The sequence below is a fragment of the Artemia sp. Qi Xiang Cuo genome, chromosome 5 (genome assembly GCF_049724085.1).
Source record: "Artemia sp. Qi Xiang Cuo chromosome 5, ASM4972408v1, whole genome shotgun sequence".
Taxonomy (NCBI): domain Eukaryota; kingdom Metazoa; phylum Arthropoda; class Branchiopoda; order Anostraca; family Artemiidae; genus Artemia; species Artemia sp. Qi Xiang Cuo.
The window spans coordinates 13565210-13582738 of record NC_142798.1 but is presented as its reverse complement, the minus strand read 5'-3'; the positions used below and the strand labels follow the sequence as shown (position 1 = coordinate 13582738).

The following is a 17529-nucleotide window of genomic DNA, read 5'->3' as shown; positions in this document are numbered from 1 at the left end:
AGTAGTAGCAGCAGCAGTTGTAGTAAGAATAGCAGCTGTAGCAGTAGTAAAAGCAGTATTAGTAGCGTGTAAATGTTGTCATATTGGTTAATTCGAGATCTTCTTCATTATTCCCTGTAAGTACCAACTCAATACATTTACCGTAGTCTCTCTTGAGTTACGCCCTTTTCATCAACTTTATTAATATAATATATTTTGATTGTTTTCACTATGTTTACTAATAATCCTGCCTAGGTAAGCAAAGCTACTCGATTGATAACGTCACCTCTTCACCTCTATTTATTCCCGGCCGAAGTGACTTAGCCAACTTTCCCCTTAACATTTCCTTAAATTTCCACCTCAATATCCTCAGCCTTAGCAGTACTCACTATAAAAGTCCTAGCTATAGAAGCAGCAGTAGTAGTTGTAGTAGTAGTAGTAGTAATAGCAGCAGTGGTAGTATTAGTAGTTTTAGTAGCAGTTGTATTAGTAATAGTAGTTGTAGTAGTAGTAGTACTAGTAGTAGTACTAGTAGTAGTAGCAGTAACAATATTAGTAGCAGTAGTAGTAGTAGTAGTAGTAGTAGTAGTAGTAGTAGTAGTAGTTGTAGTGGTAGTATAAGTATAAGCAATATTAGTAGCAGTAGTAAAAGCAGTAATAATATTAGTAGTCTGCAAATATTGTCTTTTTGGTCAGTTGGTCATCCTCTTCATTATTCCCTAAAAGTTCCAAATTTATACCCTCAGTCTTTCCTGAGTTATGTGCTTCTGACGACCTAAATTCACAAACCGTGTTTTGGTGTAGTTCAACATCCTCCTCAACATTCTATGAAAGTTTCAATTGAATAACATTTGTTTTTTAGGACACTAAAGGCCAAACATGTCCTCTTTTCCAATAATGCATACTATATTTAAACAATGGGCCACATTTATTACTTACAGCCCTGGCCCGGAGGCTGTTATGTGTTAGGCTGATTTTCCTTTGATCAGTTTTGGCCTTTAAAAACACCACTGAAACCTTTAATTTTCCATCGTGCTCTACGACACTCCCATCTATAGAAATTACCTTGGCGAAAAAGAACTATTCCCACATCGCTCTTTATTTAGGTAGTGCTGTTGCGTTGCCACACGACAAACCCCTAATTTTAGGTCATTGGAATTGGAAGAGTCTAATGACTGAATAAAGCGCTTTATTCTAGTGCACTGCAGGTGGAACACATAACTTGTAAAAAAAATTTAAAAATTACAGCTACGTTAATTACTTCATTAAGATTGGTTCATAATTTCAACAGTAAATTGAGATAAATCTGGAAATTATTTCCTTAATTCTTTTGTAATACTCTTGCGCATAAGTTAAAACTCTGGTAGACTAATTCTATTGATAATTATGAGGGGAAAGGTTCAAATTAAAAAGTAAAAATTCGTTATGAATATCCATGAGTCACAGTAGAGTCTGGATTCAACTTCTGTCAGTGGCTCTTTTTTAAATCAGATTTTCATTATTATATAATTCCTTAAAGTAACAGATATTTACTGTAAGGGTCATTACTCTGACAACTGACATAATAACCAACTGACATAACTACCGTAATGCTTAGTTTTGTCAGTTGTCAGAGCAACAGAGTACTTTCAGGGAAAATCTTTCGCACAGCTGCTGGACCCACGATACTAGGTTGAATGGGATTACTCTATTCATATTCTTGGTATTCTAGTTCTGCATATCTTTGAAAAAAAGACACCAGGTGGCCAGTTGGCTGATATGCAGAATTTACAAGTGGGCTTGAAAACTGTCTTGCAAGACAAAATTAAAAAATTTGCATTTATTAAAATTTAGAGTAGTGTTTTTTTTTATCCTTAAAAAACCAATTTCCAAGAAGGTAAGAAACAGTTGTGTTAAGATCGGTAACAGACACATACGGTTGCTATGGTGCTTGTTAAAGTAATAGTTGATCTTCGTAGAAAAAATCTTCCCTCTGCAGTGGCTGGAGTCTTGATGCTGGGTTCAATTAAGTGTGTCTCTTCGAAGTCCTTGTGTTCTATGTCAGCATATGGAGTATAAGAAGGCAGATTTACAAAGAGTTCAAGTGGCCTAAAAAAGTGTATTTATTAGTGAAATCTTTATTATTCAATTATTTAGCAAAATTTAAAAGGTCTTTTGCAATTTCGTTGCTGGAGATAAACAATAAGAGGAATGGATAGAATAATCATTTTTCTGTGTATACAGGGTGATGGAGGAATCATTACATGCTAGACCTATTGAACCAAAAAGAAAAAAAATTAATTGCGGTATATACAACCTGAGGCAAATCTATGTTGGCCGAAGCCCCCTCCCTCTTTACCAGACAAAAAGTCACAATAGTCATCTAAAATACATTTTTAAGGCGGTATGTGACGCTTTGTTATGGTATTAAATAATTTTTTTTTATTTCAATTGAAAGCAAGGATCATCATTATAACTTTAAACACACAGAAACAATTACGCATATGAAGGGGTTGTCGCTTCTTCAGCCCCTTACTATTACACTAACGTTTTTTAGTACTTAAAACAAACAAAAATTCGACTTGTTCCAATTAAACGACTTTTGTGCTTCAGAATTCAATGTTAAAGCATTGGAACAAAATTCAAACTTTAGCAAGAAGAACCAGGTGCAGAGGAGGGGGCAACACCTTTCATATACGTAATAATTTCTGTCTGTTTTAAGTTTTAATGTTGCTTTTTACTTTCAGTTGGCAAACCTTTTTTTAATTTAATTCTTGATCGTTTTTTAAATAATTCCGGGATATCCTGCTCCACCTCTACGAAAAAGTCCCCCTCCCCAGAGTAAGATCTTCTAAACAATTCAACCCCAGTGAAAATTTACCTCGGACAATTACCTTTAACACCTCCACACACAAAATTGGGTCAGCAAAGGGGAAATAAGACAAACAAAAAGAATATCGTATAGGAACTCTGGAAAATTCCCTCTGCATAAAATTTATGCTAAAGAGTCATCCCCTAGAATATTCCTTCACCCATGAGAAATTTCTCCCTAGAAAATCCCCTCAGCAGAAATTCTCCCTCTAAAGCACCTTTAGGAAAACGAAAACATTGAAGCCGCTTGGTTTTTAATTTTCTATTGTCTACTACTAAGTAAAAGCAAAAAATATTACAATGTTCAACACTACGAAGTTAGATCATAGACTATATTTTGATTTAAATGAATCCTATTTCTATGTCATGTTCAAACAAATCATAATTACTTTCAATAGAAACATTATAGCCTATTTTTTTCATTTTTTAAAGACAGTCTTTATTAAATGACCTTAAATAACAAGTAACAATAAATTAAACAGATTTATATAGATGATGACGGGATAATACCTATATAAGTAAGATATTATGTGTTATTAATGGGAAACTTGCCTAAGTGACAGCTCTTGCACGGAGGCTGTTTTGGAATTGCCCAACCCTGAGTTATAGTTTATTTGACTTTTGAATTATTTTAAACAAAATGGCTATCTAAAAATCATTATAAGAAGCATTTAAAGATTGAAGGGTGTGAGGGAGCGGGGTGGTTGGTTACCCTCCGATCACTGTAGAATTTTAAAAAGGGAACTCGAAGTTTTAATTTCCGATCAAATAAGCCTCCTTCAAAGATGATACAACCACCTCGTCCATAAGAAACCATATAAAAATTAGTCCTACCTGATATATTGAACAGAAAATGAATAGGGTAGGGCTTGTAGCTCTGCAGAGTTTGCCCTATATCCAATATTTTTTGCTATTGAATTACTTTCCAAAAAGAATTGTCTCTTCTTTCTCTGACAAACAGGAATTTCTTTAGCTTGAAGCTGGAAACAGCTGGGATTTACTGTTTTTGTAGTCGTCAAAGTATAGGTTGTAAGGATTATGTAAGGATTGTTTATTAATGGATTATCCAAAAAAAATCGCTGCTCCCTCATTGTAATATTTCCTTCTGTTAAGATGAGAAATAAAAGCGGAAGCAAAACGTAGACTGAACATAACCTGAAAAAAAAAACAAAACAAGAGTTAATGTTTAATTAACCGGACTGTGAAGCATGGTCTTGGAAGACAAAAGTAGAATCAGGGATGTTAAATTAACAGAAATAGTAGCATAGTAATTGCTGATTCTGAGCCACCTAGATCACCGCATCAATTTACCCCCTTTTCAATTGAATTCACACCAATTTTTACAATTTCCCATCCTGAGCTTTAAGATCAAAACAGGTCTTGTTAAATAAGAAATTCATGAATATTTTACTTGTATTCAATATTTTTCCTATACTATTGGTAAAATGTAATAATTTATTGATTTAATATTTAGTGGATAGTTCGATATCAATATCTAAACAATTCTTATTATCTGTGTTATTCCTTTTTTTAACCTTTAAAATCATATAATGGATGTTTAGTGGATAGTCTAATATTTAAATTTAGTGGAAGGTTCGATATCAATATCTAAAATATTTGTATTTTCTTTATTTTTCTATTCTTTAACCTTTCAAATCATATCTTTATCTAATTTTTCTGGTTTCTAATTTTTTCAAAAACACTTAGGTACCAATAGATCAACCATTTCACCTTTAAAATCAATAATGATAAAGAATATATTTCCATATTTAGTTTTTAAACATTTCATTGCTTTTATTTCATATTCAATTCCTAGATCCAAGTCTTCTTTTCAAGGGTTCGATTGTATTTTTTTTTATTCTTATTTCTGTTAAAAGGTTCTTCATTTCTTATGTAATAATTTTATTAGATAAATTTTCTGAATCGGAAACAGTTTAAAGATTAATATGTAATTTATAATCAATGAAATATATATTTGATTTTCTTTCTGAAAATATAAAGCAACAAATATTGTATGAAATATCAGGACTATCATCTAACAAAATTTTAATTTATATTTCAGCAGTTGATCCAGATGCATAAATATTAGGTTCATGTTTTGAAACATCAAAACAAAACAATAGATATACTATTCCGCAGAAGTCAGATATTCTTCTGTTCAACTGGTGCCAAGAAGAGGTCTCGTCTGTGAGGCTGGGAGAACTGTCTGTAGCCCCTGTCCCGAAAATTATTTACCTTGGTTTACCAATTGGAAAGGATCTCAAAACTACCCGCTCCCTTCTTATTGATTATCTCCGTAAACACCTGGCTTTTGCTTACAGTAGAGTAGTTTCATCTAAATTCCGTTTCAACCGTTTAATTCTGGCTCGATTTTATAACTCAGTATCCCTTCCTCATTTCCTGTATCTAAGCCCGTTTCGGAGAATTTTTTCCGAGCCAGAAAAAAAAAAGCTCAGGTCCGAGTTTTTTAAGTATGCGAAGTTCTTGTTGCGGCTCCCGCCTTGGACAAGAAATTCACACCTTGTTAAAAATTCTAAAATTGCGGACCCGACGGCAGCTATAAATGAAAAAATTAAACGGCACAACGAGAAAGTTTCTTCCCACCCTTGGTACTGATTGCAAGGGCAGTAAATCACTGTCCATTTAAATTTGTTGCACGTATCTTGTCATATTTAGTCTTTTTACCGTATCTTGTCATATTTAGACTAGTTGATTGAGTCCGTTGATTTTGAATTGAAGTTATCAAGCATTTTACTCTAGGTTAGGTTAGTTGAATTGAAGTTACCAATCATATTGCTTATGTTTCTTCAGTACCTAGGAATTTAAAAAGTAAAATTTCTTACGTACCTGCAGTGCACTGCATAATTGAGTTTTTGTTTCTCGTCTTTGTAATTTGTTCGATTGTGTGTAATGTGCTGCAATTTGTGTTTTGTGTGTGTTTATTCTTTTTTAGTGATACTCCGTGTTTTTTACCTGTTTTTGACGGGTAATAAATAAATAAACAAATATTTTAAAGTTATTATAGTTAAATATAGTTCCACTACCAACGTTTCGATGTGTGTATCCTAAATTTAAAAATCTATGATAAGTATCAGAATAATCCTCATTATTCTTACTCAAATCATAGTTTAAGTATTGTTGTGGATATTTATATCCGTTCACTCTCAGTTCAATTCTATTCATATTCATATGATCAAAAACCAAGTTAGTTTGTGAAGCATTGTCAGCTTTTTCTGTTTTCTGTAATACTATAATAATTTTATTTGTATTATCAAACAGTTCGTGACACCGAACTGTAAGTAAGGAGTGACCCGGCTCAATAATAACTGAAAATAAAAAACAGGAATTTTTATACCAATAGATTTATCAAAAGGATCGGCTTTTTATGCTGATTAATTAAAAATACTTCTACAACAAAATAATTTCTTAAAAAAAGGAAAAGAACTGAGTTTAACCAAAATGAAGAAAAATAAAATCAAATGATGTACCAAGAATGCAACTACCACAAATCAATATCAATAAATAAATGAAAATCAAAACAAACAGAAATTAAAATAAATAAGAGTCAAACTCAAAACGAGCAGAAAATAGTATGAGTAAGTTTCTAAACCCCAAGCATTCTAAAAGCCAGAATATAACTTGTACTTTACTGAAACAAATTCAAATTAATTTACTGAAAAAAATCTACGTTGTCAGTTTAATATACATATGCTGATATTTATTCCCTAAAATATTACTCATTTTTGATTTATTAAATTTAAAACAGTGAAAAAATTTAATAGAATTTTTTTCAGTAAAATACAAACTATTTTCTGGCTTTTAGAGCGCGTGTGGTTTAGAACCCTACTCAGATTAATTTTTGCTCGTTTCGAGTTCGACTCTTTGTTCCAAAACTTCAAATTTTTCCAAAACTTTCAACTACGTTGAAAATATAGCTGTCTCAAAAAGTTGATTGTATGTGTTTGGGGAAATTTTGGGCGTGAGAGGGGGTTAGTTACCCTCCAATCATTTTCAACTATCAAAACAGGCACTAGCCATTTAAATTTCCAATCAAATGAGCCCATTGTGAAGTTTTTACGACAACGCTTTCTATAAGAACCTCATATGCCTCCATGGCATAAATTACAACCCTTGCCTTGAGGGCTATAAGGGGTGGGGGAGAGGAGGGATTTTCATCCTTAAGAAAATAATTTCCAAAACTTTCATCTATGCTTAACAAAATGGTTATCTAAAAATGTTGATTGGATGTGTTTGGGGAAAAGGTGGGCGTGAGAGGGGGGTCAGTTGCCCAGCAATCACTTTCGAATATTAAAAGGGGCACTAGCCCTTTGAATTTCCAAACGAATGAGCCTTTTTCAAGCTTCTATGACACACCTTTCAATAAAAACCTTATATGCCCCTAGGGCATAACTTATAAACCTTGCCCTGAAGACTGTGGGGAGGGTATCCTGCTCAAAGATATAATTTCCAGAACTTTCAACTGCGTTGAACAAAATGGCTATCTCAAAATTTTGATTGGATGTGTTTGGGAAAATGGTGGCGTGGAAGGCCTGTTAGTTGCCTTCGAATCACTTTCGACTATCAAAAAGGACACTAGCCATTTCAATTTCCAGTCGAATGAGCTCTTTTTGAAGTTTCTACGACAATACTCTCTAAAAAAACCATATATGGCCCCAGGGCATAACTTATAACACTTGTCCTGAGGGCTGTGGGGGACGGGGGGGGAGGCGTCATCCTCAAAGACCTAATTCTTAGAACTTCCAATACGTTGAACAAAATGGCTATCTCAAAATTTTTATTGTATATGTTTGGGGAAAATATGGGCATGAGAGGGGGGTTAGTGGCCCTCCAATAGCAGTAATCTAGGTGCTGATCCAGCCCCTACAAGCCCAGGGGCATGGATATGTGTGTAGTTTGAACGGTACACTGAGTTACCACGGTCATTCACCTATTACTGCAGACGGTATATGCATTAGCAGACGGGTTTCTTAGGCAACACCAATCCTAAGCCTGAGCCATGGATATTTGTCCAGTTTAACCGGTACATTGACTTAATCGATCAAACCCGTTATGTTTGGAACCAGGGACAAGATTGTGTAATGCAACCAGACTGGTTTCTGAGGCAACACCTATTTTCTGGATAATTGCCTTTAGTCAACACTGGTTTGCTTAGGAATGCGTTGCTGCTAATTAAAGAATGGGGTGCTACACTCAGAATTGTTTAAGTTGGAAGTTATAGCATTTGCGTAAACTAACTCAATTTGCTTAGGAATGCATTACTGGTAATTAAAGAATGGGATGCTATACTCAGAATTGTTTCAGAACATTCGCGTAAACTAACTGAATTTGTGAAAAAAGTATTCAATTGGCATAAATCTATGGAAATGATTTAACGATGACAAGATGACATTGTGACTTAACCTAGCTTCACTACTCAGATGTGTTCTGTATAAGACATAAGTACTATTTGAACAGTGTTGTCAATATAAAATATGCTCTAGTATTGTAGTATACTAAAAAGTTGATACTAATAGAGATGTAGATGTCAAGAAAAGAATTTTAATAACGAAATTCAGAACAACCCTTAGAAATCCTTGCAAATCAAGTAGTGAGGTGTATATGAGTATGAACCGTTAAGGATCCTAAGCACCAATGACCCTAACCACCAAGGACCTCAACCTCCAAAGGTCCCGTACCTCCAACCTCCAAGGGATCCCTCCTCCCAACTTTTTTGCCCCCTCCCCTCCCCCCAATTTTTTATACTTTTTTTTTTATTTTTATTTAATTATATTTTTTAAAATTTTTTTTACATATCTTAAAATGACACGAACTATGCTTTTGGCTCTAACAATCGTACTCCATGCACAAGAAAGTGTGTTCAAATGATAATCCAAACCAATTCCTCTCCGTTTTAAGTTTCAACCTCGCTCTTTACTTCTCTCGGACAACGGTTACTCTGGTGCGTGGTTATAAAAATCCCGATTCAGAGTTAGTATGTCAGTCAGTAAAGTGAATTTGATTATCAGTGGAATCAATATAATACAGAAACTGCAAAGATGTACGGTGTTCTCGATTGTGAATTCATTGGTTTAAAGAAGTCAGCTTGTGGAGTAATTTTTGAATATGCATTTTTATTGCTGACTACTGATCATAGTGAAGTCTCTTGTTATCACTGGTACATAAACTGCAATGTGTATGCTTAGAATAGAGACATGTGGAGTACAACATTAAGTATTATAAATAAACTGATTTTATATGATAGAGTGGTCCCCCATTCCATGAAGGAGGGAAGGATCTATCCACTGTACAACAGGAAGTTGGAGAAATGTGTAGTATTTTTTGGTGTGACATCACTATACATGAAAGGTAATGTACCAACTGATAAACTTTTAATTGTCAAATTCAAATCGTATATTCCATTATTCAATTTGGAAGATTTTAACAGTGATATATTTCCGAATAAAATAAAAAATCCCGATGACGAAGTTCGATTTTTTAGCAGATGGGTTCCGATAAATATTCCATCTCGGAATATATGCATGCGATGTTCCAGGAAGAAGAAGAAGAAGAACAAAACTCATGATAGAGATTGGGATCACACCAAGTGGGTGATGAATGGTGAATTATTATAACTCACGCCAATTCCATGGCTAACCAACTGTCTTTTTAAAGATCATCAAAGCTTTAAATACTTCATACAAAAATTTTTTCTCGTGATATGTTACTTATTCTGTTTCTGTGTCATAGTTAATTTTTTTGGATCATATTCATCATGTAATTATATCAATAAGGATATTTTAATGCATTACTTCGTCTTTGTTTCCATTATTTTTAGGGTACGATTGGCTGATTATTGACAATTTAGCTAAATCTAGGGAACAATGTTTCCAGGAAATGCTACAAATGTTTACCGTTCGCTCTCATCATGAACAGATTTCCTTTACTCTAGTTCTACACAATCTTTTTCGTCAGAGAAAATATATGCGAACACTTGCTTTGAATTGTACCTACTATATCATCTACGGAGTCGTTCGTGATTCAAGCATGCTAATAACTCAAATTCTTTATCAATGTATTTTGACAGATACGTTTTTTAACACTACCCAAATCTAAGTATCATAGTGAATAAATTCTGTATCAACTTATTTTGTTGGTCACATCATATAACATTCACGAATTCTAAGTATCAGAGTGTATAAATTCTTTATCATCATGCTGTGTCAGATATTTATATTTATTTTGACTTTATTACGTTGAATATAGGTTAGACCAGTAATAGACGGCAGCACACTTGCTCAGACATATAGTCATAGTGAGAGACACATGCAAAAAGTTGGGATTTTCTTTATAAAGTTGGATTTTAGTTTTCAGAAATACGAATATTCACACTGATTTTATTAATAATATTTGTTTGGATTTTAGTTTTCTGAAATAGGAACATCCACCTTTAATATAAATCCGATTTTATTGTTAATATTTGATTTAAAAAAAATGAAGTTGGGTTTTAGTTTTCAGAAATAACAATGTCCAAGTTTAAAATACATTTGGTTTTATTAACAACATATGATTTTTTTTATAAAGTTGGGTTTTAGTGCTACCCCTTATCCCTCCCCCCTAATGTGCAAATATAAATTATGCATTTTCCAGCTATTCTCGCAATGCGTCTCTCATTTCAACAACCCGTGTATCTGTAAATTGAATCAAAAGTGACAAAACTAGAAAATTTAAAAAAAACTTAAAAAAAACTTGAAACAAAACTTAAAACGAACAGAAATTATCCCGTATATGAAAGGGGCTGTCCCCTCCTCAACGCCTCGCTATTTACGCTAAAGTTTTTAATTGCTTAAAAAATAGAGTTGTGAGAAAGTCAAACTTTAGCGTAAAGAGCGAGCCGCAAAGGAGGGGACAGCCCCTTTCATATACAGGATAATTTCTGTTCGTTTAAAGTTTTAACGTCGTTCCTTACTTTCAGTTAAAAAATCTTGTTTTTTTATTCAATTTCTGAACGTTTTTGAAATCATGCAGGTTTTGGTTTTGGCTCACCGTACACGAATAATTAAAAATAAATTGTATATTAATTTTATTTTTATTTGGTTAAATGGCTTTCTCGAAACTTGTTTAATTTTATTTACGAACGTTTTTATTAGTAATAAATATACGTAACTTACGAATTAACTTAAGTAACGAACTTCTATATTCATAGATTTTTAATACGTATATTAGGGGGTTCACCCCTAGTCAATACCTTGCTTTTTAAGCTAAAGTTCGAATTTTGTCCCAATTCCTTAAAAATGACCCCTTAATCACAAACGCCGTTAATTAGAATAAATAGCTCTTATGAAAGTACTAAGAAATCTTTGGTTTAAAGAGCGAGGTATTTATTAGGGGATGAACCCAATCATATGCGTAATATTTTCTGTTCGTTTTAAGTTTTGATGTTGCTCCTTACTTTCAGTTGAAAAACTTTTTAAAAAATTAATTTCTGATCTTTTTCTTTAATAATGATGGGAAATCCGGCGCCCCCTTCATAACAATGTCCCTTCCTCCACTCCATAGCCCCCCTAAAAACCAACGTATTAACGGTATTTTATTCAAAAACTTATGGGGGATTGCCCCTAACACTCCATGGCCTGCCCCCCCTCCCCTCAAAAAAATGTTAACGATAATTGATTTTAAAATCATAGCAACTGACCCCTGGCCCTTCTTCCAAACCCACTAAAAACAATGTATTAACGATATTTTATTCCAAAATTTATTGGAGCTGACCCTTGACCCTCCATGGCCTGAACTCAACTCCTAAAAAAATTTATTAACGATATTTTTGTCTAAGAATCATGGGAACTGACCCTTGGCCCTTCATTCATGGACCGACCCCCCCCCCAAAAAAAGAAAGAATTATTAACGACATTTTACTCCCAAATCATGAGAGCTGATCCTTGGCCCTCCCTCCATGCCTCCCCCACAAAAAGACTTATTAACGATATTTCATTCTAAAATTCTTGGGAGCCTCTCCCTGGCTCTCCTTCGATGGCCCAACGCCCCACTCCCCCCAAAAACTAAAATTTTAACTCTATTTTACTCTAGACATCATAAAAACTGACCTCTGGTGCTTCCTTCATGGCTTGAACCCCCCCCCCACCAAAAAAAAACAACTTATTGATGATATTTCGTTCCAAAAAGTTTGAAAGCTAACCTATGGCCCTCCCAACATGGCCTAATCACAACCCCCCCCCCCCAAAAAAAAAACATACTAACGGTATTTTATTCCAAAAATCATTGGAGCTGGCCCCTTTACCTTCCTTCCATGACCCGGCCCTCCCCTCCCCACAAAAAATTATTAACAATATTTTATTCCAAAAACAATGACCTATGGCCTTCCCACCATAGCTTGAATCCCCCCCCCCAAAAAAAAAGTTAACAAAAAAACAGCAAAACAAAACAAAAAAAAATTACTAAAGATATTTTCATGGGAACTGACACCTTGCTCCCTCCATGGCCCAACCATCCCCCCACAAAATTTTTTTTATTCCTATAATATTCCAAAAAATTTGGAAACTGACCCCTGGCCTTCCCTCCATGGCCTACCCCCCCCCCCAAAAGCAACAACAAAAAAACAAACATACTAACGATATTTTATTCCAAAGATCATGGGAGTTGACCCCTTTGCCTTCCTTCCATGGCCCAACCCTCCGTTCCTCCTCAAGAAATTATTAACGATACTTTATTTCAAAAGTCATGTGAGCTGAACCCTTATGTTCTTTCCCTATGTTCTTTCCAAGAGGGGAATGTCCCAAGTAATCAACCCTGAGAGACTGTTTTAACTTTTCCTGACAGATGATGTGACGTAATATTTTATTTTGGAAAACAAAGTGATCCATGCAACAAATGTTTTATTTGAGTTTTTAATCTGACCTAATAATGCACAAGGCAATGATTTGAGTTGATTGCTTAATTTCATCTTTAAGCATCTTCATTTGGAGAATTTATGAAATAAAGAGAACGTTTGAAATCCCCGTCAAACTTAAATTCATACATATTAGAGGTACTTGTGCATTATACTCTACACAGCGCTATAGACTAGACATGGAGACCCGTCAAACGACGGTTCTCCCGTCATAGACGCTATAGACCCGTCATAGACGCTATAGACATTATTTGAAAAAAACTACATTTTCTAAAGAGTTAAAGAGGCTGAGTTACAAGGTCGAACCTTAAAACGTACAGGGATTAGGAGGCACAGTTGGGGAGCTACCGCCTCCAAACTCCCCGCTTTCGCAGCCTTTAAATAAAAAAAAAAGATTTTTAAACTGAAAGTAAGGAGTGACATTAAATCTTAAAACGAACAGAAATTATTCCGTATATGAAGGGGGCTGTGCCCTCCTCAACGCCTCGCTCTTTACGCTAAAGTTTGACTTTCTCACAACTCTTTTTTTCAAACAATAAAAACTTTAGCGTAAAGAGCGAGGCGTTGAGGAGGGCACAGCCCCTTTCATATACGGAATAATTTCAGTTCGTTTTAAGATTTAATGTCGCTCCTTACCTTCAGTTTAAAAAACTTTTTTTTTATTTAAAGGATACGAAAGCGGGGGGTTTGGGGGGCGGCAGCCCCCAACTTTGCCTCCTAATCCCTGTACGTTTTAAGGTTTGACCTTGTAACTCAGCCTCTTTAACTCTTTAGAAAACGTAGTTTTTTTCAAATAATTTCTGCACGTTTTTGTACAGTTTATTACTTATTATTGCTTGACTAACTGTTAGCTGATCGTGTCAGGAGTTAAAGTTGAGGGGCTGCCACCCCCCAAACCCCCCGCTCTTGAACAATCTTCTGTTAAGGCTTTTAATTCCTGAATACTCAAATCACGTCGTACAGGGTGCCTCCTAATCCCTGTACGTTTTAAGGTTCGAACTTGTGACTCAGCCTCTCTAACAGCCCCCCGACTGTGCCTCCTAATCCCTGTACGTTTTTAGGGTCGACCTTGTAACTCAGCCTCTTTAACTTCTTAGAAAACATAATTTTTTTTCAAATAATTTAAAAAGAAACTAAGTTTCTTTTAAACTTTAAATTCAGTATATAAAAAATTTCCTCTGACGGGGAATCGAACCCGGGTCTTCCGCCTGACAGTCAGGAGTATCGATCGCGGTACTAAAGAGACACAATTGTAATTGTTTTTTAGTAACTGGAATCTATTTTTGACGCAAGCAAATCCCCACAAAACTTGATATTTGGTTTTTGGAAAACAGGGAAGGAGTGATCAGATTGAGCTGAAATTTCGAGGATAAGCTTCCAGGCCCCAGAAAAGCGTATCCTCTAAATTTCAGCCTGATCAGACAACGTTAAAGGGGGGCTGTGGTGGGAAAAATTAACATGGGCTTATATAGGAAAACGAGGTTTTTCGTAAATGTGAATTCGGGGGATAATTTTTTCGATCTGAAAATATCAAAAGGCCCTAACAGGTCAAATTCTGCTTCGAATGAGTCCTCATTCACCCGGACCAGTTGCCAACTGTGGCCTGTAGGCGTGGATAACAAAAAAAAATTGAACTTTAAGTGGCTATATTTGGTTTTTGGAAAACAAGGGAGGAGTGATCGGATTGAGCTGAAATTTCGAGGATAAGCTCCCAGGTCCTTGGAAAGCTTAACCTCTAAATTTCAACCCAATCGGACAACGTTAAAGGGGGCTGTGGTCGGAGGGTCGAAACTTCCGGCCCACTTTTACCCATGAAGATAAAGTCGGAGGGGGGTGAAATTTTGCACGTTTCTTAGTTTGAGCTTGGGCTACAAAATGCGATTACCGCTGTCTCTCTGCGACCGCTAGGACCAGAAATCACTTAACATTGTGGTGGGTCGCCTCTTTATAGAGGCACAAGTGTGCCTCCTTGATGACAAGCAAACTAGACATGGAGACCCGTCAAACGGGTATTTGCTATCTATACTGATTGCAAAGCGTCGTTTCTTATCCAGTTTACAATATTTAAACGATTATTTTTTGGGGTGTAGGGGGGAAAAGATGCCTAGGTCAGGTTAGGTTACGTATTTAATATATGTTATGCTATACCCCCCCCCCCCCCCTCCCCCCTAATGTGTAAATATATAGCCCAAATTTGTTTCTAAACTATTATATATTCATCCTATTTTATTATATTTCACTAGCATTCACCAAACTTGACTTCTTTCGTGTGTATAATTCACAAGTACAATATTAGATTTTTGATTTTGTCTAAACTTCTACAACAGGCAAGCACTACATCTTACTTTCAAGGTGTCTCTCACTCTATCAGCGTTAAAAGTCAGAGATAAATGAACGGGATTTTTCATTCACCTGAGCTTTTTAAAATTTTAGTTATTTTTCAGATTGAACGGAATTTGCAACTTTGTCCTAGGGTGCTGACCCTTCTAGGTTTAAGGGTTCAACCATGCTTTCGATTTTCTTTAATATAGGACTTTTTATAATAGATGATTTTTCGGATTGAACAGGACTCAGATATTGCAACTTCATCTTAGGGTGGTGACACTTCTAGGGTTCTAGGGTTTAACCGTGCTTTCTATTTTCTTTACTATAAAGTTTTTTTCAATTTTTATTATTTTATGGACTGAACAAACTCAGATTTAACAACTTCATATAAGGATGTTAACCTTTTTAGGGTTTAAGGGTTTGACAGTGCTTTCAATTTTCCTTAATATAACCCTTTTTTGTATTTTTTTTTTAGTATTTACTTATGGATTTTTGGATGGAAGGGGTAAGACCAGGATTAGTTAATCAGTATTTTTTTGATTTTTGATTTAATTTTTTGAGATACTTGTCTTTTTTATATTACATGTTAGGAAGGACATCTTCTCAAATTCATCTTAAGAGCACTGACCTTATTTCTTTCAATTATAGGCTGATTTATTTATATACTTTGTTCATCTTAGCAATTTATATTTTGGATCGAATGTTTGTGATATGCCTTCATGTTAGGGGTGCTAACCCTTCTAGGTTTTGGCCATTCTTTCAATTTTATTTGATATAATGCTTTTTCATAGTTCTTTGATTATCATTTTTATAATTTATCGGTTGAAAGGGGCAAGACTAGTTATAATTTTGTTATAAATACTTTCAAGCTTTAGTTTTATAGTCAATTTTTTTTAATCTAGTGTTTTCTTTCAATTTTAGCGTTTCATTATTTTTTCAATTTTAGTGGTTTTATTTTTTTATTTTAGTCTCGAATTTCCTTTTTTTTAGTTTGTTTTAGGAAAAGACTAGAATTTAATTATATTGGCAGCTTGTTTCTCACAACATTGCATAGGGACAAAACAGAGTTCTAAAGACATTGTATTTGAGTAGAGGGACACAAACATAACAAATTTTTAATATATTGTTTGGTGAATCAGCAAGATCCACAGATGATTAATTTTTAGAACCAGTTTTCTGAATTTCAATTAATACTTTTTAATGAACTTGGAGGGGGGCGCTGATGGTCAAAATCTTCATTTATTTCAAGAAATTTGTTTTGACGAGGGGGGCAGATGAAAGATGGAATGGCGACATCTCCATTCTCACTCTAAGTATAGATTGTTTAATGGTACGTGGTGATTCTTCAATTTTCCTACAACGGTCAAAACAAAGTGAAATATAAAAGCCTTTTTTTTCATATGAAAGCAGAAAATAAAGTTGTAGATTAAACCAATAGAAATTATCCATTAGTCCTATTTAAATGATCCAAGAATGACTTATCTTTCAAAGTATTAACGTTAAATAAACTTTTGGATTTTTATCATAATTTGACAATGAACAGGCTCATTAATTTACATTTGCTTGGATCTCAATAATTCTTGATACTAATACGATAGAAGATTTTCAGTGAAATAAAACATCAAAGATTACTTACTGGCTAAGGTTTTGTACTCTTGGAAATTTTTTAGGAATTTACTAGTCAAAATCTAAAAGCGAGTATTGGACAACTTAAGAAAGCCCAGAATTTAGGTACTGAGAAACCATCAGTAGAAGTAGCAGTAGGGTCTGATTTTCCTTAATAAATACAGAAAATGGGATTAAAAAGATCCTGGGATAAATTTGGTCTTAGTAGGCTTGATACAGTAAATAAGACACGTCCAAAAGGGATAAAAACTTTAAATTCTTCTGTTCAGCCTTTCTTGTTTTTTCATTTTTATAAAATTCTTAGTAGCTAGGGTTTGTAAGGCAATAAATTAACTAAGTTGTAAGACTGATGTTTAGCCAGACCATTCAAAATCATTTTTAATGTCTTTCTCTCTTTGTACTCTCTTATTTCTTTCTGGGAAGGCTTTTATACACTCTGCATCATGTCTCAAAGCCCAATGAAATCCAACTTGAGGTCATGTTCCATTGCAATTGAATTAAAAGAACTATTAAACATCCCCCTAAGAAGCTTTACAAGGAATTGTTGATTATTTGTGTTAATTTTCATTTTAATTTTCAAGATTTCAAGTTTTGACATTCAGTTTCTCTTAAGTAAATATTAATTCTTACTTTTTTTTCAGGTTTAGCTCAGCATGTGTTTTTCTTCCGCTCTTATTCCTTGTCCTAACAGATGGATATTTCCCAGCGCAGGAAAAATTCCTATTTGGTAATCTGTTTAACCGCAACACAAGAATCGTCCTTGTACCGAATACTGCAACCTTTACAAAAACTGTAAATCCAACCTGTGTTCAGCTCTGGTCAGCTTCATTACCACCTTGTCAGAG

At 34.5% G+C, this 17529-nt stretch overlaps 1 protein-coding gene across 1 annotated transcript in view; it reads right to left on the bottom strand.

Moving 5' to 3' along the window:
* Positions 1 to 642: 642 nt before the first annotated feature.
* Positions 643 to 17529, bottom strand: part of LOC148951832 (uncharacterized) — a 56086-nt gene continuing 39199 nt past the window's right edge. The window contains exons 2-4 of the mRNA XM_089089081.1: positions 3664 to 3984; positions 1896 to 2067; positions 643 to 804 (exon numbers count right to left, since the gene is read on the bottom strand). Of these exons, the coding sequence (XP_088945207.1) occupies positions 643 to 804; positions 1896 to 2067; positions 3664 to 3920 (591 nt within the window). The 5' untranslated portion in view covers positions 3921 to 3984. The remainder of the gene's footprint in view (positions 805 to 1895; positions 2068 to 3663; positions 3985 to 17529) is intronic.